This window comes from Pipistrellus kuhlii, unplaced genomic scaffold (genome assembly GCF_014108245.1).
Source record: "Pipistrellus kuhlii isolate mPipKuh1 unplaced genomic scaffold, mPipKuh1.p scaffold_m20_p_9, whole genome shotgun sequence".
Lineage (NCBI taxonomy): Eukaryota > Metazoa > Chordata > Mammalia > Chiroptera > Vespertilionidae > Pipistrellus > Pipistrellus kuhlii.
Genome location: NW_023425595.1, coordinates 59348832 through 59373434, shown reverse-complemented (window position 1 = coordinate 59373434; position 24603 = coordinate 59348832). Strand labels below are relative to the sequence as shown.

Below are 24603 nucleotides of genomic sequence, written 5' to 3'. Positions count from 1 at the left end.
GTGTCTTCAAATTATTCTCACAAATTTTCTTACTTGTTATAGTTGAACTGATTTTTTTTTTTTTACACTCAAAAAACATTTCTCAATCTTTTAGCTAAACGCCTGCACTGAGTTAGATCATGGGGCAAACACTGTGTAAGGATGATCATTGTAAACAGAAAGGAAACTTGTAAAAACATCCAGAGGTGATAGCACAGAGTTTGGAATGGTTGGTGCCCAGGGTTTAAATGAGAGGATGAGGGAAACAATCCAGATAGGTACGCATGGGGTCTGGTTATGAAGAATTGAGTTTTACAGATGAGGAAAACGAGACACAAAGATGCCATTTGATCAGCCCAAGTAACAAAAGGATTAGAACCCATCATCTGATTGCACCCATCACCCAGGCCCAACACCCTCTCATGAGCTCAGACAGTGGTTTCATGCATCCATGCCAGATTGGGACAATTGGCTGGGAAAAGATGAAGATATTATTAGAGAGTGACCAGGACAATAGTATCTATTTCGTTCAGCCACATATACCTCTTTGTACTTGGTGTAAGGTTCGCTGTCCGTGCCTTGACCTAACACTTGACACTGCAATCTAACGCGAGGCAAACAACTAAGAAATTTTAAGACTGAAGACACATTCAGCACTGCTCTATGGCATGTTGTAGTAGCCAGTCTGAGTGCCCGCTTAGTGACACAGACCAGTCTATAAGTTGCCCTTTGAAGCAAATACCAAGAGTTGCCAACTCTGCCATCCTTTTGGCCCTTTTCCTTGAGTTTTAAAGGACTAATATTTCCTTTTTATTTCTTTTTTTTATTGTCAAAAAAGTAATATTTGCAGTGACACCTGGGTTAAAATAATAAGCAAAGGTGTTGAGATTAAGTCATAAAAATGACATTCAATAAACAAATGAAATCATGTTTAACCTCTCTAATAACCAAAGAATTTAAAAAATTCTGGACAGTATTTTTGCCCAGATTTAGTTTTGTGGTCAAGCACAATTTCATGGTTTGGTTGATTAGGAATGCAAAAAATTTGGGGTCATATGACCCAAAGCACAGCAACTACCTATGGCTGCTTTGCTACAGGTGGCACACGATCCCCACAGTTCATGGGCTGCCTGTGTGCTAGAAAAATGGCCCATGTCTCTCAGACAGATCTACCACCATACTTAATTTATTATTTCTGTAGCCTAAGTTCTGTTTTGCATTTGGTAAAGAGAATAAAGGTACCAGAACGATTTAAAACAAAACAAAACAAAACAAAACAAAATGATGGGGGGAATCAGATACCCAGATTTATTTTTCTTTGACATTCATTATCCTACCTGAAAGAAAACAAAAGGGTGAAGGGGTTGAGAAGTACAAATTGGTAGTTACAATATAATCATGAGAATGTAAATTACAGCATAGGGAATAGAGTCAATGATATTGTGTAATTATGAATGGGTCCAGGTGGGTACTTGAATTTCTAGGGGACCATTCTGTAAAGTACATGATTGCCTAACCACTACGCTGTACAGCTGAAACTAATACAGAATAATATTAAATATAAACAGTAATTGAAAAATAAATAAGAAAACAAATATTTTTGCAAATAAGACCAAAGTGACTCAAAGCTAAATAGATAATGACTTTTAAACTATAAGGTCATGGTTAATAAAGAATATGCCACACCCATATACCCACCCATTCAAAGTAAACAGTTTCTTTCATTTCCACTTTCCTTCTATAAAATGCACCTGGCATTACTACTTCATTACACTGGCATTTCTTTCCGTTTTTGAGAAATGGGTTGGGTGTTTACAGATTAACTACAATTATTCTATACCGCTTCTTGATGCACTGAAATGTATTCATTTAAAGTACATAACAGCCTCCAATGTTCCATTATTATTTTTTATTGTGTAACAGAGCTTCATGTAGGACTTTTGTCCAAAGACCCATTGAGATTTTATGATATGCATTTAATACATTATGAACAATGATCATAAATTTTGTTTATTGAGAAAGAAGAATTTAGATGCTAAAATTTGAAAGCAAATAACATTTAACAATATTAACAGTAAAATTATTTTTACACAAATGTTAAGATTCCATAAATAAATTATAGAATTAGGAGAAGACCATGCATGTGTACAACTAGCATTATTTCATTTCTCCCCAGGTACTGATTCTTTTGTAGAATCATTCTAGGAGTGCTTCTTAGGAGTCTGGGTAAATAAGTGTAACTGCATGTAAAGACAAAACTTAATAAACTCTTCTAGGCGAAATAATACCATTTCAAACGTTCTCTGACCTGGGCAGTGAATCCTGCCGTGGATAATGATTTGCAAGTAATGGATTTTCTGAGTTTTCATGATCCCTGATGGGAATCTAGGGCATTTAGGAAACCACAGAGCATTTTCTTAGGATTCTGTGTCCTGAAGCAAAGACTGAACAGCTATTTGAGAACTATCTGTGCGTAGGAGTGGAAGGAAGGAGTCTCACTTTGCAACATTAAGTTCCTTAAAGTTAAGGCTTCTTCCAGAATGTTGAATTTGGGTTGATTTTCTAACATCTTCAAGTTTTCATGATAGAGAGGGTGAATTAATTTGAATATAACAATTGTGGATCCTAATTATAGTGGAAGCAATGTAGTCATGTGACCTTTCAGCCTGGACCTGGAATGAACTATGGGGGCATCACTTACTTCCATCCTGTGGAATTGCCTAAGCTCCTCCTGTACTGTCCCCTTTCTGTCTTCTTTTCCTGGCAGGACATGATATAAGAGGTTAACATTAAATTACCTGAATATAAGAAAAAAGCATGCTCTACATTCTTATTGATAAAAACAAAGGAGAGCAGCACTAGATCTGTATGTGTACAGTTCTGTCTTATTTCCTAACTAGACACAACTAGCAGTATAGAAGGTATGGGCAGCCTTTGGGGTATAGCTATCTTAGGAAAGAAGTCATGAATGATATATGATATATGATATATGTTATATGATATATGATATATGATATATGATATGATATACTTGTTCCTGTGGAAAGTAATACAATAATGAATAAATAATAATGCAAGAATAAACTCTTGCATATTCACTAGACACCTACTTTTGCCTCACCCTGTATTATAACATACCAGAATAATATATACATATACAAATATGCATACATATTAATATACACTATAATGGCAAATCCAAAATATTGAGATCATTCACTTTATGCATCAGAATTTATTGAATTCAACCTGCTGTACAGTTGTGCTAGTAACAGCCTTACAATAGTTATTTATGTCTAATTCTGCATCTACGAGCAGAATTTTCTAATCCCTGACCTTCCTGAAACTTGTAGAACCCAACACGCAATTTGCATTAACTTTTCTTTTTTCACTGTTACAACTTTTATATTTCAATTACAGTTTACGTTCTATATCAGTTCTAGGTGTACAGATAGTGGTCAGATATCATGTACTTTACAAAGTGATTCCCCTAATATTTCAAATACCCATCTGGCACCACACATAATTATTACAATATTATTTACTATGTTCCCTGCGCTGTACTTTACATAACCATAACTATTCTTTAATCACCAATTTGTACTCCTTAACTCCTTCACCTTTTTTAACCCAGCCCTCAACCCTTATTCTCTCTGGCAACCATCAGTTTGTTCTCTATATCTATGAGTCTGTTTCTGTTTTGTTTGTTTGTTTGTTTGTTTGTTTGTTTGTTTTATTCTTTAGATTCCACTTATAAGTGAAATTATATGGTATTTTTCTTTCTCTGTCTGACTTATTTCACTTAGCATAATACCCTCCAGGCCCATCGATGCTTTTGCAAATAGTAAGATTTCTAAGTGTGTGTATGTGTGTGTGTGTGTGTGTGTGTGTGTGTGTGTGTGTCTGAGTGCCATTCCACAGCTTTTTTATCCCTCTTGTCTGCTCCTGGGCTCTTGGGTTGCTTTCATATCTTGGCTATTTTAAGTATCGCTGTCAATTTGCATTAACTCTTGCCTTAAAATTTCAGTGGAAGAAGTCTGAGCATATGTATAAAGAGGAATAAGTAGGAAGCAAAGGCAAAAACTCTGTTTTTCAATTTTCTTGTATTTGTTTTTTGGTTTATTCAACAAATATTTCATCACTGCTTCTGTGTTTTCAGAAAGTCCCGTCCTCTGCTTAGTGAGCTGACAGACTAGTGGCAAGACGACTGGGATGAAAACAAAGTGCAGACAGGCTCTGGGAAAGAATAGCTGTGGTCACTCAGCACCTGTTACCGTGCTGGGGAGAGGGGGCAGATGCCAAGTAAAGCCTAGCGCTTTCCCTCACCGCTTTGTAACCACGGACAAGGTGTTTCACCTTTCCTGGTTTCAGTTCCTCTTACGGTAAAATGAGGATAATAATGTCACCTCACCTGTGGTGATGAAATGAGATAACTTATATGGAAGCACCCGGTGCACTGGCTGTCTCACACATATGCTTACCACTTAGTGACAGGCCCCATTTCCACGCTGGGGAGCGCAGTGTGGTTGTGGGGTTCGGGGTTCCTATAGCACTCAGCCGCATTATGAAGGTCCTAGATACAACACAAAACTTTACCCCCATCTTTCGTAAATGCATTGTCTGTTTGAATCTGGGATGTGAAGGAGCCAGAGAAGGAACAGCAAAAAGGTCATGAGAGGGCAATTGGCACTCAAAAACAATATGAAAGACTGGGATCCTTCAGGCTAAAACACAGAGGCTCAAGCAGGTACATGATGAGTAATTCATTTAATCCTGTAACTTACAGAGGTGACCCTGGGAGCTTTCCCAGGGGGCGGGAGTAAAAGGAATAAGTGGGTTTAAAAAGATAAGATAGCCAAAACCAGTTTGGCTCAGTGGATAGAGCGTCGGCCTGCAGACTGAAGGGTCCCGGGTTCGATTCCTGTCGAAGGGCATATACCTTGGTTGCGGGCATATCCCGGGGTGTGTGTGTGTGTGTGTGTGTGTGTGTGTGTGTGTGTCCGCGCGCGCGCGCGCGTGCGCGCGCGAGGCAGCTGATCAATGTTTTTCTCACATCGATGTTTCTAACTCTCTCTCTCTCCCTTCCTCTCTGTAAAAAATCAATAAAATATATATTTTTAAAAAGATTTGATAAATCTAGAAAGACAGAAAAGCCCTGATAGCTGCATGAAGAATTGGGCCTTAAGCTCTAAGTTGGACCTTAGAGCGGATGGACAGCCAGACTCTCTCCAGCACCTTCTTTAGGGTGATGACTTGGTCAGATATCACTCGCTGTGATCTGAGCTAGGATGGGAATCACACCGTCATCGGTATTACCGAGACAGCTTATATTCCCCCTCTGTTGTGACTGTGTGTCATGTGAGGATAAATACCCAGGAAGGTTACAATTCCCAATTTAAAATATAGAAAAAATTGTCTTTTATTCTAGATTGGGCAACCTCAGCCACAGCCATTCGAGGTGTGTAAATGGGCTGTGTGTCCAGTGTGGCTTGGGTGCCATTATTTTGCTGCTCCTCTTTGAGTTCTAGAGACCTGTGGTTTTTGTCATTGTTGCTTGCTTTAGAGTATCACTTTTCTTTTTCTGAGCTTCCCTCCCCCCCAGGCTTCCTTCTATGGTTTAACTTTGCTCTCCAAAGGACACATTGCCCCCAGAAACCTGCTTGCTTTTCTAATCCCTGCCCTTCCCTGAGCCTTGGCTGCCAGCTGACCCAAAGAACAGGTTCCGGTGACAAGGGAAAGGCTCTCAGAAAACAGTCTTGTTGGAAGTTGAGCAGGTAGCGGGGCCAGGCCCTGGATTGCAATGCTGCTGGGGCAGCCACTGACCAGGGCTTGTGCTCTCTCTCTACTCTGCCCCTCCCCGGGTGAGAACTCACAGCCCTGGTCCTAAAGCTTTCCCTACGAGGATGAGCCCTAAGAGATCTGTACCTGGAAGCATCACCTTTCAGGGGCGACACTTTTCCCGAGTCCCCTGGGGGTTTCGGGGTTTTGCAAAGGGGTTCCAGTGGACGGAGTACCCAGCTTCCATGGTGACGTTAACCCAGTGTTTAACTCTGACTCAGAAAACAGTTCCTGCCCCACGCACACCAGCCGGTTTTCCGTGTGTTGTGGTTGCTGGGCAACACGAAGCAAAAAGGTGTTTGAATTCCTCCATGGGCGGAAAACTGTGCGCTGCTCTGATCGCTTATAATTCAGGCAACAAACCCGCTTTTCCAGGACCCGGTGTCATCGAACAGTTCGTTCCAGGGTTCCCTGAGGACTGAACCTGGAGAGCCAGCATCGGAGAGAGGATTTGGAAACTATTTGGCAAAAGGTCCTTGAAACCAAGAGGAGGCTGTTGATAGGGATCTGGATGCTTAACTGCCTAGAAGTCAGAACAAGGTGTAATAAGATGGCTTAGATACAGGAAGATCAGCTCTGAAAGAACACTGTGGGTACAAAAGCCAAGAAAATGGAGGAAAAAATGTGAGTGATGAGACAAAAAAAAAAAAGGGGGGGGGGGGGAGTGTGAAAACATAAAAAAAAAAAAAAAAAAAAAAGAGGAATTGATGCCCTTGGTAAGAGGAGCTGGGAAGGGAATTATTTTGAGAAATATTGAGATTTTTCTGATGAGGAAATGGAAGATATAATTCCTGTTTTAGGGCCTCAGGGACTAGTTTGCTTTCAAAAATTGCCCATAGATTTTAAATTATCATTATCATATTTTTAACTGGCAAAAGTAACTTTAAGCTTATACCAATCGCATTGCTTAGTAGTGGGTTTGTAAGGCGAGATAGAAGATTAGGAGGCCAGGGGCTTTAGAATTGAAGTGTGATTTGCCCTCCCCGAGTGCCACCTCTGCAATGTGGGCATCAGTCCCTCCACAGTGCGGTGCGGATTAGCAGAAAAGATTTCAAAGTCCTTGGAGATAGTAGGCACTCCATGCATAGCCTCTACTGTTATTTGTTATTATTATTATTATTTCACCTGAAGACAGGGAGGTTGATGTTTTAAGGTCCTTTTTAGTGTTATAAGATTTCTTAATGATTTAAATCTGAGGTAGATTTTGATAGAACATTTTAGACCAGAAGATATCTTCAGGATAATCTCATCTTTGCTCATGCTTTTAAATTGTGCATAACAAAGCATCCCAAAGCTTCAAGGAATTCTGATAATTAACTCCCCCATCCGGTGGTTGGTGATGTGCTTCACGGGCCTCCCTCTGAACAGGCCCTCATGCTCAAGGGAGCTAGCCTGAGCTTCCGTATGCAGCAGGATCCAGATTCCAGGAGGGAGAGAGCAAAGACTGCTAGACCTAGCGTTTTACTGTGTCACTTTCAGCTGGTCTAAGCAAGCACAAGGCCAGCCCAGGTTCAAGGTCGAGGAGAAGTGACAAAGTCATATCGAGAAAGAGAGGAATTTGGGGAGGCCTGCTTTGTAAGAGGGTGCCACTTCATCCAACCATCCTTCACAAACCAGGAAGATAAAGCCAAGAAAGTTAAAAATATTTGGCCTAGATCATCTCCAGTGCTCTTTCTACTATCTGATGGCAACTCAACAACAGGCTAGCATTTGATTCACAGAAAGCAGACAAGTGGGGCCAAGGAATGGAGATAAAGGGACAACTATCACTTGCTGCTCACATTGCAAATGGGTAGTACATGATCGATTAGCCATGGAAATAAATATGAGGACAAGCACCTGCTCAGACTAAAGCGGAACAAAGCAAAGTGAGAAGCAAAGATCAGCAAGGGCACAGTTGGGGAAAACAAAGAAGGGGATTTGATTTCTTACTCAAGGATGGAAAATAAAGGAATCAAACCTAACTGAGGAGGAGGAACCGCAGAGGGCAGACTCGCTCGGGAGATGCTCTGGAACCCAAGGCGGCACTCGGCAGGCTAGGATTCCTGTGGAGGGTCTAAGACAATAAGGCCCGGCAAGAGAAGACCTGACTTAACTCAGTCAAGTTAACCAGCCCGGGGCTAGGACAATTACAAGTGTAGCCAGCAGTCCCCATGATAATGTTGAGTCGAGCTGGACTGATGAAGCAAAACAGTTGTGCACTTGTAATTTATCCATATGCATGCCATTTAACCCCAAGTTTCTTCTCATGGGCATAGAGTGGATTGTCTGCTCTATATGGCTGCCTGAGTGTAAAACAAGCCAGTGTAGGTGAGGAAGAGTCCCAGGCAGGGTGGCAGTGAGCTTGGCTGATGTCCACTTGTAAGCAAATGCTATCTCCATCAGACCAAAGCCAGCTGAGACTTAAAAATACTGGCTTCTTGCCGGGACCGGTTTGGCTCAATGGATAGAGCGTCGGCTTGGGGACTGAAGGGTCCCGGGTTCGATTCCGGTCAAGGGCATGTACCTTGGTTGCAGGCATATCCCCAGTAGGGGGTGTGCAAGAGGCAGCTGATCGATGACTCTCTCTCGTCGATGTTTCTAACTCTCTATCTCTCTCTCTCCCTTTCTCTCTGTATAAAAATCAATAAAATATATTAAAAAAAAAAAAAATACTGGCTTCTTAAGTTTCATATGTCAGGGCACCCTACTTTATGTTCAGAATTTCTTTTGTTAGTGTTGAACTAATTTGATACTTTATTTCTGAGTAAATGAATGAATCTAAACCACTGGTTTACAATTATGCCCCTTTTATCAATACTATTATACAAAAAGCTCACTTAACCGTTATAGATGTACAGGCTATTTTCCAGTGCACAGAATGCTTGAGTGTCTAAGACTAAGGAGCTGAGTTATAAGTACGCAAAGAGTTTAGATGTTTGTGGCATTGCTAGTTTCTTTTTCTGGATTATCCTTACTTGAAAGGCTAGAACTATTTATGTTTTGCTTCATTGGTAATAGGTAAACACAGGGCTATTTTTTTTATTTTATTTTTTTTTTACTATTTTACCCTTAACTTGTCTGGCTGTACTTGATCCCCACTTTCCTGACAACACTCCTCAGAATTAATCTTGAAATATTTCCTCTTTAAAAGCTGTTGAATTTCTCCAAAATCTTGCCCTTTTGTGTATCTGCTTGTAACTACTGTCTTTATTTCTCATGGTTTTCATGAGACAAATGTTAGCATATACACACCTACAGATCAATTATGTTTTACCTACTGTAGTCTAGGCAGAATGAGTTTTTCTATGGCCCAACATTCACATTTAATCAGGATGGAAGTCAGAAACCTGGGAGAAGTATGTAGAGCAATTAGTTCATATTTTTATTAATTATGCCTTATTCCAATGAAAAACTCTGAGACATGGATTCATAAATTGATAAAAGGTACAATTGCCAAAACACCAAATGTAATTAGTAAACAAACAAGGGAAAGTGTTCAAACCTTACTACTTATCAAAGAAATGTGGCATATTTTTTTTTAGGCAAAGAAAATAAAATTTTCTTAAAGAAAAAAAGCCACCCACTTATACCTTAGAAGTATTAAATTCAGAAAATAAAAATACTCAAAATAATAATATGAGTATTTCAAGGATGCCTAATGACAGTCTTGTACATTGCTGGCACAAGTAATAACGCCACAGCCATTTTGAGAAGCATTTGGTAATGTGTGTGAAGAACCACAAAAATGTTTTGACTTTTTGACCAATGATTCAAAACTTCAGTGTCTGTCAGAGGCACTGTAAAAAATAGAAAATGCTCTTGATATTCATTATAGCAGTATTTATAAGGGGGAAATCTCAATGTTCCACACCAGAGTGACAATACATAAATTATGGAAAATATACCAGCTTGAGTATTATGCAAATATTTAATGATTGCTCCAAAGATGAGTAATGTTAAAGGGGTTTATAATGTTGGGTTTTTTATTATTATTATTATTATTATTATTATTATTATTATTATATGAGCATTGTGTCTATGAATACCATCTTCTATGCACCCACAAAAATAAAAAAATCTGGCAGTCTTCCTAGACATGTCTCTGTCCCTAATCCTGCAAAGTCACTTCACTGCTTGGTGGATACTTGGGGTCAATCTTCTCTCTCCTGTACTCCACTGGCATTTTCTCTCCAAATGCAAGTCAGATGTGTCAAGCCCTGCCACATCCTCAGTGCTTCCTCATTGCTCCCGAACCAAATGCCAGGCTTTCACCCAACCCCAAGCACTGCCTGACCTGGCAGCCAGCCGCCTCCTCCTCTCCCTTCAGTTGTCTTCTCCATCTCCACCCTCAGCCAGGCGGGCCTCGTTTCAGCTCCTTGTGTCTTCCTCGGGCCACTTGCTCCACAGCTGCTACTCTTCTGCTTAGAAAACTCTTCCTGCCCAGGACCCCTTCAACCCTCAGGCCATTTGTCATCTTCTTAGGGAAACCTTTGCTGCTGCCTCAGACCAGGTCCCCTTCTTATATGCTCTCACAAGCATCTACTTACTTTTCAACAGATGCTATTCAAAGGTTGCAGGTTCTATTCCTACCCAGAGCATAAACCCAGGTTAAGGCTCAGTCCCCAGTTGGGTTGTGCGGGAAGCAGCCAATCAACGTTTCTCTCATTTGACACCTCTCTCTCTCTCTCTCTCTCTCTCTCTCTCTCTCTCTCTCTCTCTCTCTCTCTCTCTCTCTCTCTCTCTCTCTCTCTCTCCTCTCTCTCTCTCTCTCTCTCTCTCTCTCTCATATTTTTTATTGATTTCAGAGAGGAAGGGAGAAGGAGATAGAAACATCAAAGATGAGAGAGAATCGTGGATAGGCTGCCTCCTGCATGCCCCCCCCCCCCCCCCCCCCCCCCCCCGCTAAGGATTGAGCCTGCAACCCAGGCATGTGCCCTTGATCAGAATCAAACCCAGGAGCCCTGGGTCCCCGGCCAATGCTCCATCCACTGAGCCAAACCTGCTAGGGCTCTTTTTTTTTTCTCTCTCTCCCCTCATCTCTCCCTTCCTCTCTTTAAAATCAATAAAAACACATTAAAAAAAAAAAAACATATCTGCTCTGCTCACCATTATACCTCTGTATCTGCACCATAGGAGGCCTTGCACAAGTACCTATTGAATAAGGTTTTTTACAACCATGTGAGAAACTGTGTCCTGCATTTTCAATGTAAGCATTTCTGCCATTAACATCTTTGCTGCAAATATTTAGACCACACACCTATTTGGCTGTAAGGCAATTTCATGGTAAAAAAAAAAAAAAAAACAACAACAAAGTGACAAAACATAAAAAAAGGATATTGCCCAGCTGGTGTGGCTCCCTGGTTGAGCATCAGCCAATGAACCAGGAGGTCACAGTTGGATTCCTCATCAGGGCACAGGCCTGGGTTGTGAGCTCGATCCCCAGTAGGGGGAGTGCAGGAGGCAGCTGATCAGTGATTCTCTTTCATCGTTGATGCTTCTATCTCTCTCTCCCTCTCCCTTTCTCTCTCTGAAATAAATTAACAAAAAAGGGGGGGAGGGGGGTAAGATACTTTAGTAAGGGAAGCAGCAATAAAGATAGGAGTGACCTTTTGTCAGAAGGGTGGCAATGGCAAAATGGGAAGCACTAGTGCAAACTATGTGTGCTGGACCTAATGATTGTTGCCTAATGCTTTTCAAAATGCAAGTCTGGGCAGGATGGCCTCTGGCTTCCTTCTCAATTATTTTATAAAATGACAGTATCATAGCCCCAAGCAGGAGCCTGAGTTGCAACTATCTCGGTTCATTGCCTTTAACTCCAAATTTGCCACTCTGCAGCTGTCCCACACACCACCTTCTTAGTAGTAGGAGGTCCCTAAAAATGTGTGCTTCATAGAGGAGCCTGGATAAAGGGCACATGAAATTCTTTCCAGAACAGCAGAACTTCCCAAGTCTGAACCCAGCAGCAAGCCTGACTTTCTCACCAGTACTGTGCCAAACTGCCTACTTCATGACAATTGTCAGGTTCTTCAAACTCCCCTTTCTACTCTGTTTGCCTCAGGGCTGTCTCCCTCTGAACTGAGCACTTCCTTTTTCCAAACAGTTCTAAGGGATCCTGGAAACATCGATGAGAGAGAAACATAAATCAGCTGCCTCCTGCACACTCCCTACTGGGGATGTGCCCACAACCAAGCTATATGCCCTTGACCGGAATCGAACCTGAGACCCTTGAGTCCACAGGCCAACGCTCTATCCACTGAGCCAAACCGGCTAGGGCCAGATATAGAGAAAATTTTGATGGTTGCCAGATGGGAGAGGGGTTAGCGGTTGGTTGAAAAAGGTGAAGGGATTTAGAAGTACAAATGGGCAGTTATAGAATAGTCACAGGGATATAAAGTGCAGCCTAGGAAATATAGACAATAATATTGTAATAACTATGTATAGTATCAGATGGGTACTAGATTTACCAGGGTGATCACTACTTTGTAAGTTGTATAAATATTATAACTTACAAAGTAGTGATCACCCTGGTGATCACGAGGTTCTACACCTGAAGCTAATATAATATTGTATGCCAACAGTAATTCAAAAACAAAAAATAAACAAAAAAAACTATTACAATCAATGATTACATTAAAACTTAGAGTAGCTTTTCATTTGAAAGAGGACTAAGCAGAATACAGTAGAGGAGAAGGAAGAAATAATGATAGAATTTCAGTTCTGGTATTCTGAAAGGGAGGGGGGGGGGCAGACACATTTGTGCTTGGGCTTCCTTTTCCAGCTATCTCAAATCACATTGCTTCTTACTACTCCTGTATTAGCTCTATGTTCATTTATTACTTTTGTGTTTTTGCGTTTAAAGAATTCCATTATCTAAGATCACTTGCATTCAACAATTTTTTTCTGCAATTTCTTTTATCTTTGATCACTGGATGGGCAAGTAAATACCTTATCTGTTGTATTGTTGAATCCCTATTGCCTACACAGGGACTGGTACATGGGCATTTCTCAATAAGCATGAATGAATGAGTAATCAGAACAAGAATATTCTAGTTTCAACACATCATTGAAAAATCTGTCATTCAAATGCATATTAAGTCACATTTGCACAGTATTCAAGACAGGTTGTCCTCATTGACTTGATTATTTTAACTACCAGCAAAAACTTATTTTTTAATTTGTAAACTAGAAGCCTGGTGCACAAAATTTGTGCACTCGTGGGGGGATCCCTAAGCCTGGATTGTGAGAGGGCACAGGCCAGGCTGAGGGACCCCACCAGTGCACGATCAGTGCTGGGGAGGGATGCAGGAGGTTGGCCAGCCGGGGAGGGACTGTGGGAGGACTCCAGGGTGTGTCCGACCCATCTCACTCAGTCCCAATCAGCTGGACCCCAGCAGTAAGCTAATCTATTATACCAGTCAGAGCATCTGCCCCCTTGTGGTCCATGCACATCATAGTGAGCAGTTGAGCAACCTTAGCATATCATTAGCATATTATACTTTGATTGGTTGAGTGGCTAACCAGACAACCAGACATTTAGCATATTAGGCTTTTATTATATAGGATGAGGATTGTTAGTGTATTTGGGAGAATATAGCTAATGCATATACTACATATACACAATCATGAAAAGGAAATTCTTTCTACAGCCAATTTCCCCCTAGACTTATAGTTTATGGAAAGTCTCCATTAGATAAAGTTTAGCCCATTCACATGAGTTTATCCTTGATGTGAAGAATTTAAAGGTGCATTTGATATTTTTCTTTATTTCAGCAAGCTCCAGAAGACAAAGAGGGATATCAGATGGCTTCAAGGAGTGACTGGTGAATGGTTTGAAGAAATTCAAAGAAAAAAGTTTTGCAATGAAACAGATGTTAGCCAAATGTTAAAACAACCCCTTACATACAGGCTAAGGAAGGGGATGGCAGAAAATGGTAAGAAAAATTTTATATCTCATTTGTTTGTTTGTTTTTTCTTATGGCATAGTATTGTAGATAATGGCTCAGTGGCTCTTGAATTTAACCCAGTTTCCTTTCGGACTATTTTGAAATAATATCATACAAAACTGTCATAACACACACAATGAAAAGAGTAAACTGAAAATTTACTATAATGTCAGGGGTGTCTGTTATTAGAATCAGCAATACATATACTACAATGGTTAAGAACATAGATATTAACATTTTCTAAATCCCTGGATTCAAATCTCCACCCTCTATATATTCTCTATTCTATCAGAATCCACGTGATTCAAGTTACTTATTCTTTATAAGCCTCAATTTTCTCCTCTTTAAATGGGTATGATAATTCTTACCTCACAGGCAGTTGTGAGAATTAAATAAAATTCTAAGTACAGTATAAAGTAGTAGGCTGGATCACAGTAAGCACATAGATTAGTGTGGTGGTGATGCCAAAGGAGAAGGAGACAGAGGAGAGGTGGGGAAGGATGGGATGGTGTACCGATGCTGTGACCCTTCTGGTACTTTGGTAACTCAAACCCTGGGAGCTCCAATAAGTATCTTCTGTGGGCAGTCTAACTATGCGACCACCAGCATGCCACTTACCTTCACCAATCACTTTCTCGAAAATCTGTAAATGAGGATAATAAAACCTTTCACAGAACTATAATGAGAATAGCAAAGTGCACTAGAAGTTATAAAATATGTACTGTAACACTATAAAGTATCTTTCTACTGATAGTCACATTGACAACTTTTGCTTATATGTGGCTAACATTGGTAACATCAGAAAACATGCAACAATAATTCTAAACTTACATATTGACAATATTTTGTAACTCCCATAATAAACAAATACATCTAAAAAGACCCACATTTCAGATATTTAGATCACATGTGTCAAACACAAGGCCCGCGGGCCAAATCCGTCCCGCCAGGCCTTGCAATGTGGCCCGCACCGCGCTGTCATCACTGCACTCCGCTGCGTTTCCATCACAATGACAGTTTATGACTGTTCAGTAAACCATTCCGCCCGCGATTTAGGCTGGATTTTAGATTTTGGCCCCTTGTCTGATTGAGTTCGACACCCCTAATTTAGATTAACCCCATATATACTGAGAGGGTTAAATGGAATAAAACGGGGCAGAGAAAAACTTACTGTGCTTAGCAGATGTCTTGCAGAAAGCTTGCAGCCTTGAGCACAGCATAGCTCAGATAACCAGAAGACACTTGCCATAGGAGGAACCAAGGACAGACTGGACCCTTATGTCAGCAGAGCAGCTTATAGCCAGCAAAAAATGAATAAAAACCTATCTCTCCCTGCTCTCCTCCCCGATGCCTTTCTCGGTCTCAGCCCACCTGCGCCCAGGTGTTGGGATAAAATCTCTTTTGATACATTATAGCCTCATGTCATAGGTGTGTGACCCCGGCCCAACTCTGAACCTTTCATATCTGTGGTGACTTTCTCCTTACCTTGTATTCCTCTAATATTTATAAACTCAGCATACCCAAAAGATGGTGTACTAAATAAGCATAGTGACTTTGTATGTGTTCATGTTGCCTTGGAATTCTTAGTAAAGCTATATGTTATCTATACATATATATTCTACATATTTATGTTGCATGCATATATACATATAAACCATACATGTAGCAATATATATAGAGAGAGATTCTTTACTTTAAATGGCTTAATTTCCTTTCCCTTTCATCCCTTTGATATGAAAGTTACATTGTACCTATCACGATGTTTTAAAATACTAAAATAAAAATTTCTGAAGGACAGGGTGGTTAAGAGCCACATGAGAACTGAATGAGGTCCCCAACACCTAACCTTCGTATTTTATTTATTTATTTACTTATTTTATTTATTTAATCCTCACCGGAGGACATTTTCCCATTTATTTTTGGAGAGAAGTAGGAAAGAAAGGGGGAAAGACAGACATCGATGGGAGAGAAACCATTGATTGGCTGCCTCCTGCACAAGGCCGGACCAGGGAGGAATGTGCCCTAGACTGGAATTGAACTGGGACCCTTCAGTTTGCAGGCCGATGCTCTATCCACTGAGCTAAACCAGCAGGCCACCTCACCTTGGGTTTTAGATGGCCAGGGGGAAGAAAGTTGAGTACATTCACAGGGCTGGTACAGGGAGGTATCCATGGCACCGCGGTCCACAGTGCACATGGACCCTCTCCACTCGGCAGAGCCATCAGAGGCACAGGACTCCCCTCGGAGTCCTGAGGTCTTCATGTGGAGATGCTCACTGCACCTCCAGACTCCAGAGAGAGGGAGGAGGAGGGAAGAGAGAATAAAGCCTTAGTTCCATGGGATTCATTTACCTGGGCATAGTTGAATGACGCAGAATTTTTACATTTTTTCTTTCAGATCCTCTGGAATTACAAACATCCAGATCTAAAAGCATACCTACACCGAGAGACCCAACACCCGTTCCCTCCCGGCTGAGCTTCAGATCTTCCTTTGCTTCCCTGTTCTCATTCAGAAAACCCAGGAAGGACACTTTGAAGCTTCAGGCGCCGGGACCGAAAGGGTGAGTCAAACTCAGGCCACGTGACAGCTCATTGGTTACCTGATCCCCAAGGCCGGCAGGCAGCCTAGCCTGTGTGTGCTCAGAATGATAACGTTTGCTCCCAGAATTTAAATTTAGACACTCACGCAGGAAACAGGACTTAGCTTGCAGAGGGACAAAGTCCTTAGGAAACCTGGCTCACTTTGAAATCCCACTTCGAGTCAGCGGCGCACATCCCAGGTAATAATTACTGACAATTTTCCCACTGCTCCCCACGCCTGGTCTATATGGCAGTCCGGCAGCTACATTCAAATCAAAACGACTTCTTCCTTGGGGAGCAGGTGTGTCTGTGGGGGCAGAGAAAGACGGGGCCTGGAATGAGCGTTAATGAATGAGATGGCCACAGAGACCCGGGCCAAATCAGAACCGCCGCGAAGCCGTTGCCCAGAATGTAAACTTCAGGTGAAGGAGGGGAAGCTGTGGGAGCAGTGGCGGCACCGCCCCAGAGGGTTCCTGGTTTAGATCCGTAATAAATCACATCTGCCTGACTCACGTGGCCGGATTGTTTTTGCGAACAACAAGCAAGGCTTCGTGCCTCGGTGCGATTGAGCTGACTGCGGAATATTTCCAGCAAGCCTTCCTGGTTGAAGGGCTTCCCACCCTCCTGAGGTGTTGGCTTGGCACGTGGTGTGTGCGTCCAACCATCAGGCGTGCATTGCCGGGCTTTGGGGAAAGGTGTGAGAGGTCACTCCTGCAGAGAGGCGATAGGCAGCCGGCAGCTGGTGGCGGGGGATGAGGCTCCTGGGCTTCGGGGGGACAGTTCTGTCTTCTCCTCCCGGGTGGACGGAAGGCTCTGGCTCCTAGCTTTCGCCAGAGGCGCTCTGGTCTTTGATGAAATAATAAAGAGCTGAACAGGATGTAGATTGACGGGACTGCCTCCACCAGAGCCACTTACAAGCAAATGCTTTCCAAAGAGGTGAGTTGATTTGTTGTTGTTGTTGTTTTGTTTCGTTTTGTAAGAACTGTTCGAAACATCAGGAATTCTCTCATTTGGGAAATTAACATGGAGGAGTATTCCTTTTGTAGCTAACATTTCTTTTAAGGAGAAAAGAAATCATCCTACTGTGTATTGTAGCTGGGGCTTGTGTTTTTAAGTGGTTTTCTTTTAAGGCAGAGATATATATTGCTGAACAACCTACCATTAGCAAACCAGGAAAAGTTGAAAAACCTGTTAGCTCTATGGACAAGTCGTTTCCAAGCTCAGATTGCAAGTTACTGGGAAAAGGGATCAAAGAAGATAAAAGATCTAAATGATCTTTGTTCTGGGTGGCGTGTGTCTTTGTTATACGCCGAACTGAAAAGAAAACTGAAACTCCTGCAAAATTCTGTTTAGCCACCATCCTTCAAAATTCTGTTTAGCCACCATATACAGAAATGACGTGTAGCTTTCTTTTAACCAGATGAATGGAAACATGTAGCACAGCGTGCAGAAATTAAACAGATTTCGTCGTTTTTAAGTGTACGTGTGTGCTTAGCAGTTTTCAGAATTTATCTTTAAATATATTTTACTTTCAGAATGTAAGTGGGAATAAATATTTGTTAGCTATGCTGGTGCAAAGGTCATGAAAAGCACTGCTTTTGCTCTGAAGAGGTTTCAGAGATAAAATGTAAAAAATATGTCCTTTTTATTTTTAAATATCAGTTGGTAAAACTATTTGGATATAAATCCTGAATGTGTGCGGCTAAGGAAGTGTTTACCTACTGTGGGAATATCCGTAACCAGGGGCTCTTTACCCTTAAGTAGAACTGAACTCTCTTTGGCAGTTCTGATGTCTCTAAATACAAAATCGACCTCCAAAATACAGACTCCGACTCAGGAGCTGCCCCTGGCCTCTGAGTGCAGCAGAGGAACTGGCACAGGGCCCCGGGGACGCGCAGTCTTTCGCAGCCGGTTTTTTCCTGCTGAAGTCATCAAGGTGTGACTTTGTCACACTCATTGCTCTGGAGAAAAGTCAGCGAAGCAGTTTATAGGATTTTGCAAATCACAGGGGAACCAGTCACTCTAGACAGAATCCAGCCTTCTGCTCAGCCCTAAAAGAGTTGCATATTAGAGAAGTTTCTTTTCCTCTTTCAAGGTATGGCTTAACTGAGAAGTGACACTGGATAGTGGGTAACTCTCTCCATGACATGGGGGGGAGGAGGGAGGATGGACTTCGTCATTTCACCAGATAGATATGTGTGCTCATTCTAGAAAGGCCCAGGCAATAAAAGCAATGGCATTTTGAAGCTTTGATTTCCTATTGTCAGTGCCTGAGAAATCGTGGGAACACTGATAAGAGGGCAAAAAGCTCTGTCATTTCTGCTTCCCATAGCACTAGTTTCTCCTCTAAAATCCGTGCACTTCCCATATTATCCCATTATTATTGTAATTCTATATGAAGTGGTCATACAGTGCCCTCTGTGACTGCCGACCCCAGGAAAAAAGGAAAGTATTTTCCATTCACGTTTTATTTACTGCTAGCCAATACATTTGAGAAAAGTCTGCATGCTTTACATGTATCTGTCTTTCCCCAAGCATTTCCTCATGTCTTGCTATGGGCCACCTAGTGCCTGTGACATACAGTGCTCATCCCCCACCACAAAGTTTCCTTCCACGGAGTTCGGCAAGTCCCCCACCGTGCGTGTCACGAGCTTACAAACGCACAGCTGCCAGGAGCACCTACAGCTGTTCCTTTCTCCTTCCAGACCCCAGGGGGTTGCAGAGGGGCCCTCCCCACCATGAGTAGGTGGTGTATGTGCTTCCCTGTTCCAAGCTCCAACATACTCCAAACAAAGTCACTCCCTCAAGAGGGCCAGGCCTTCATGTCCACACACATCCTCAGCGCTGTGCAGCCATGTGCCACCAGCCCATTATGGCGCGCTTAGGGATATGGACTTTGGCTCCCCTACTCTTTGCTCTGTCGTAATCTCAAGGGCTAGGCCAAGTGCAGATACAAGAGAATTAGTTCGTAGGCTCATGTGCAGTGAAGCTTAAGATCACTTCTTTTCTCCCAGGACCATCACAGTTCTGGGCATATGGTAAGCCCTCCCTCCTTAGCGAGTGATAACTGCTCTCCTGGAGTGAGTGTGAGCATGCCTGCTACCCTGTTCCTTTAGGATCATTTGTCCCCCTTGAGATGCAGAGATTTGGTGGATCCAGCCAGCCACTCCTCAGACATGCCCAAATTTGCCAGACCCATAGGTGTACACAGCTTAGGCAGTCCAGCTGCAACCCCCGTTTATATAAACAAAACGTTCAAGTCCTATTTTGGAAAATTCTAAAGGCAGATTCGTATGTTCCTAGATGCTGTTTGTTTGTATGTTTATTTTCTCTTTCGTGCCATACAAATGTCCTGCTGTGCTCTCTTCCCCATCCCTATTGGAGTGCCCGTGCTTGGAGGGAGCACAGACCTGAGGCACCCAGACTGAAGCAGTGAGAGGAAGGAGCTCCTTCTCTGGAGGTGCTCCACGCCAGGTGTGGGGTCCACAGATGAACTGCAGGTGTGGAGACAGCAGGGAGAAGCAAGACAAGCGGAGGGGTCTTGAATTTCATTCTGGGTGGCCAGCGGTTCCCAGTTGATCTGATGGATCAGTATCATGATCTCATCAGCAATTTAAAATTAAAGGCCACCCTGGCTGGTTAGAGCGTCCGCCTGGTCAAGGGCATGGACCTGGGTTGCAAGTTCACTCCCCACTCCACCCCACCCCATTGGGTGCATGCGGGAGGCAACAGTCCATGTGTCTCTCTCACATTGATGTTGCTCTCTCTCTCCCCCTCCTTCCCTCCCTTCCACTCTCTCTGAAAAAGCAGTGGGGGGGGGGGGGGGGAATATCCTCAGGTGAGAATTAACAAAAATAAAAAAGAAATAAAAGAAGAAAGAATGACAGATAATCATTCCCCAATCTTCAGATGCTGATTAAGAAGGTCTGAAGTAGGGCGCAGGGATGTTATAGCTTATTTTTAATTCTGTAGGACGTCTGGATGTTCATTCAGGGTTGGGAACCACAGCAGCACAGCTTCCTCCTCCCTCTGTGCTAAGGGCTGTCAGAGTTCTCGGTGTGGGGCCCAGCAGCCAAGGCGATAGTGTCTCTCTTATTTATCAAGCTTTTACCAAAGCCCTACTCTGGATCAGATACTACATTTAGTGTTAGAGATAGAATCGTGAAAAGAAAGCCAGTCTCTGCCTGGGGGACTTTGTCATCTAGTTGGGAACATCTAGGCTGGAGGTGCACCACATCGTGTTCTCCAGGAAGTGCCAATCGCAGCAGGATCATGGCGGATCCGTGGGTTTATTATGGCAGCTTTCTGGCAAAGGACAGTAAGGATCTGGAGGAAAGGATGCCCTTTAGGATTCACACAGGGATACCTTCTGTCCTCCCTGCAACCTGGTGTACTGATGACTATGGTAGAATAAGGTAAGTGCTCTGGTGGATGCATGGCATTCCTGCCATGAAGACATATAGGAGAAGCATTAGCTCAGACTGGAGGGTCCGGAGGGCTTCCTGGAAGAGGAGAGCCAGTTTTTGAAGGACGCAGAGGACGGAGCTAAGCAATGAAGAGTTGGGATGTTGCACCAGGCAGAAAGAATGACACAGCAAAGATCCGGAGACCGGAAAAGGCAATATCTGGGTCACTGAGGTTCAGTGACCCCGTGTAAAGTGAGACTGATAGGAGATGGGGTGGGAGAGGATGGCAGAGTCCAGAACACAGGCACTCACATGTGCAGTGCAGTGCTAAGGAGTTTGGACTTGATTAATGCTGTAGACAGCGGGGAGCCATAAGTCACGTTTTAAAATAATACCATTCTTTTCCTTAATAGATATGTTATATGTTTTTCTTTATTTTATGTATTTATGCATATATAGCAGATATAAATCACCCATGACTCACTGGACAAACACTAGTATTTTGGTGTATTTTGTGCATGTGTGTGTGTACATATGTAGGTAATTTTATACAGAGAAGTAACATAATCAGATCTTTACTTTAGAAAGATCACCTTAACTCAGTGGTCCTACATCGGGGCAATTTGGCCCCAGAAGACATTACTGTTCTGCACACCTGCAGGCCGGTGCTGTTGGCATCTGGTGTGCAGGGGTCAGAGATGTTGCTAAACACTCTTCAATGCATGCGACAGACCGCCACACCACTGACAGGCCAGGAGTGCCCGGGCCGAGAACTCCTCCCGCTGTGACTCAAAGAACAGATTCGAGGGGGAAAATTTGAGTAGGGATCCCAGGGAAGAGACCGCCAAGATGGCAGCGGCTTAAATGAAGGTAGTGGCAATGCGGAAGGCAAAGGTAGGCAGATCTGTGCACAGTTTAGAACATGGGATCATGAGAACCTGGCGGCTGGATGTGCTGGCTGAGGAAGAAAGGAGAGTGGAGATTAGCTCTGCCCTCTGACTCAGGGAACTAGGTGGATGATGGCGAAGAATACAGGAGGAGGAGCAGAGGAGATGGGGAGCAAAATGAACACACTGGCTCCTTCATTCAAGGAACGCTGTTGGAGGAATTCAATTCGCAGCACGGTGGAGCAAAGGAACGGTCCTGGGCTTCCCAGGCCTTCACCATGACAACAAAAAGGAAACAGAAACATAGACGGGTGCTAAGAAGGGGAAGGTCTGCCTGCTCTGGGAGCACGTTGGGAGAGGGTTAGGGGGTACCTTAGACCCGTGATCAGCAAACCAGCTCTCGATCAGCAAACATTTGGCTCTTTGGCCCGCTGAGTGTGGCTCTTCCACAAAATACTCTTTGGCCTGGGTGAGTCTATTTTGAAGAAATTGCATTAGAAGTTTAAGTTAAAAAAAAATTGGCTCTCAAAAGAAATTTTAATAGTTGTACTGTTGGTATTTGGCTCTGTTGACTAATGAGTTTGCTGACCACTGTCTTAGACTAAGAATCAAAGTCTGGGCAGGTCTGCCAGGGAGAATAAAGTTTATAATGATTCTTCAAGGATGAGATAGTTATTTAGGCAAACAAAGGTAGAAAACTGTTCCCAGCAAAGGAACAATGAGTGCATAGGTTCAGGAGTGTGGCTAACTTCCTGTGGCAGAAGGGATAGAGGAAGGTGAGATCCGAGGCTGGAAAGAATCAGGAACAAGGTGGCATAGGGTCTTCTGAATGTAGAGAAGAATGTGAACTTTCCCCCGAGTGTAAATGGGAATCATCAACCAAAGGACTTGTGTGCATGCATATAAGCCTAACCAGTGGTCATGGACAACAAGGGGGTGGGACATACATGGGGAGGGGTTTGGGATGGGAATGGGGGAAGAGGACAACTATGTGATACCAAAAGTCAATAAAGAAATTTTTTTTTTAAAGTTAGGCACTTCTTCAAAGAAATTATTTCCAATTCTTTCCACAGGTGTGACAGCCATGTGGGACCGCCTGTGTCTATGAGAGGAGCTGCTGCGGTAAGTAGCTGGAAACGAAAGGAATTCGGAATTAATGTAATCCCTGGTTGGCTACCTATTTAAATAGGATTCTCTTCGGCTCAGTTTTAACATTACTTAGGAAATTTAGATTTCTCTTAGAGAGCTCAGAGTTTTCCGTGCATGGTTGGTTTCCCCATTGGCTCTGGCTCTGACATGCTCACCAGCAGGCTCTGCCAAGAAGGAACCAAGCCACCTGGTGTCCACTCGCACCACCAGTGGCATCTCCAATATTTTACCCCTTGTCCCTCCCATATGGGGCTAAAGCGGTGGGCGGAGGAAGAGGCAAGAGGCATCATTGCCACTTTTGCAAACCTATTTGGGTCTGAGCTGGACTATTTTTGGGTGGGATCATCATTGGTATTCCGAGAGGAAGCCGCTGAATGGAGGGATGCATTTGGCCCGAACAAGCTCAGAGGAGGGTCCTGTCCCAACATGACTCTCCACCAAGGGCTTAGATGGAAATCTATCTGTGTGCTCCTATGCCTACAAGATTGAAAAGCTGTCTTCTCCTTCTTGTTTGTTCATGGTCAGAACCTTGGTTCTACCCTTGCCTGTGACTTTCTGTGTAACTCGTGTGGTTTGGAGGTGAAAGAATGAGTATTTTGGAAGAGACCTAAGAGTGTAGGCAGAGATGGAGGTATTCTTCAATTCGTTGTGGTCTTAGCATTCATGCCCCTCTCTCTTTTTTTTTTTTTTTTTTTTTGCAAAAAGCATGAGGTAGAATTCTGGTGAGGAATGCATATAAACAGAGGTCCTTTAAAAACCAAGTGAGCCCCCCTTTTCTTTCAGAGAAATGCTGCTTCGTTCCTTCGTTCCGGATGACACTGAACCCTGTCCCTCTGCTTTATATGCTTGAGCCCCAAACAAGACACCAGCACCAGCTGCCATACTCAAAGATAATTTCAGTTAATCCCCAGAGGAACTGTGTCAAGTCCCCATTTTAAAGATGAAAAAAAGTGAGGTTTAGAGAATGTAAAGATGCTCAAGGCCACTGGTCAATGGTAGAGCCAGGATTAGAAATGCTGAGTCTCTGGCTGAAGTTAATAATGCCTACAGCTGAGTCCGCCCCCACGCCCTGTTCGCATGTGAGCCCCGGGTGCTCACTCCCTGCAGACTCGCCTTTAACGTTGGCGCAGCACAGAGCTTTGCTCCCTAAGATAAGGTGACCAGACGTCCGCTTTTGGCGGGACAGTTCCGATTTTTAACAATTTGTCCCACATCCTGCGGCATTTTGGGGGACTTTTTTAAAACGCTGCGGGACGCGGGACAATTTGTTAAAAATCGGACCGTCCTGCCAAAAGCGGGACATTTGGTCACCTTACTCTAAGAGGCAGAGCCTGCTCCAGGACGCTTCTGTGTTCACGCTCTTCCTTGGGAGAAGTGCTCAAGCTCACTGGCCTCTCCCGTCTGAGAGCCATGGCCTCGGAAGCAGATGAGGACTGTAAAAAGAAACGCAACTGCCCAGAAGTTAGAAAACTGTAGAGCAATTTGGAATGCTCAGGATTTGAAAACCCAATCTGAGGATTAGTAGATTTTTTTTCCTTTGGCATTCTTGATTGCTGCTTGCATTGAACCCTTTCCCTGCTCTTATTGTGTCGCTATAAAAGGGAAGAATTGGGAAAATACAGCAACTCGCACCACTGATTGTTGATCCCACCCAGTTAATAACTTTTATAAGAAGTAGGAGGGAGACAATAATAAAACTACTGTCTAAAACTGGGTGGGGGCCATCCAGCCGGTGGGGCGTATAAGGCCCACAAAAACATTTCGCCTGGCTCTGCCAAGCCATTAGGAGTGAGTTAATTAAATGTTTGACCAAATATAGCAGGCTAATTTTTAAGTTGAT

The 24603-nt window shown here is 43.1% G+C and overlaps 1 protein-coding gene across 3 annotated transcripts in view; it reads left to right on the top strand.

Moving 5' to 3' along the window:
* EXPH5 (exophilin 5) overlaps positions 1-24603 on the top strand; it is a 68020-nt gene that overhangs the window by 26007 nt on the left and 17410 nt on the right. For 2 of the 3 annotated variants that reach the window (XM_036427299.1, XM_045578024.1), the window contains exons 2-4: positions 13570-13730; positions 16140-16302; positions 22688-22736. In XM_036427299.1, the coding sequence (XP_036283192.1) occupies positions 13570-13730; positions 16140-16302; positions 22688-22736 (373 nt within the window). Of the gene's footprint in view, positions 1-13569; positions 13731-16139; positions 17258-22687; positions 22737-24603 lie in introns of those variants that run through there. The other variant, XM_045578025.1, reaches the window with a different exon arrangement.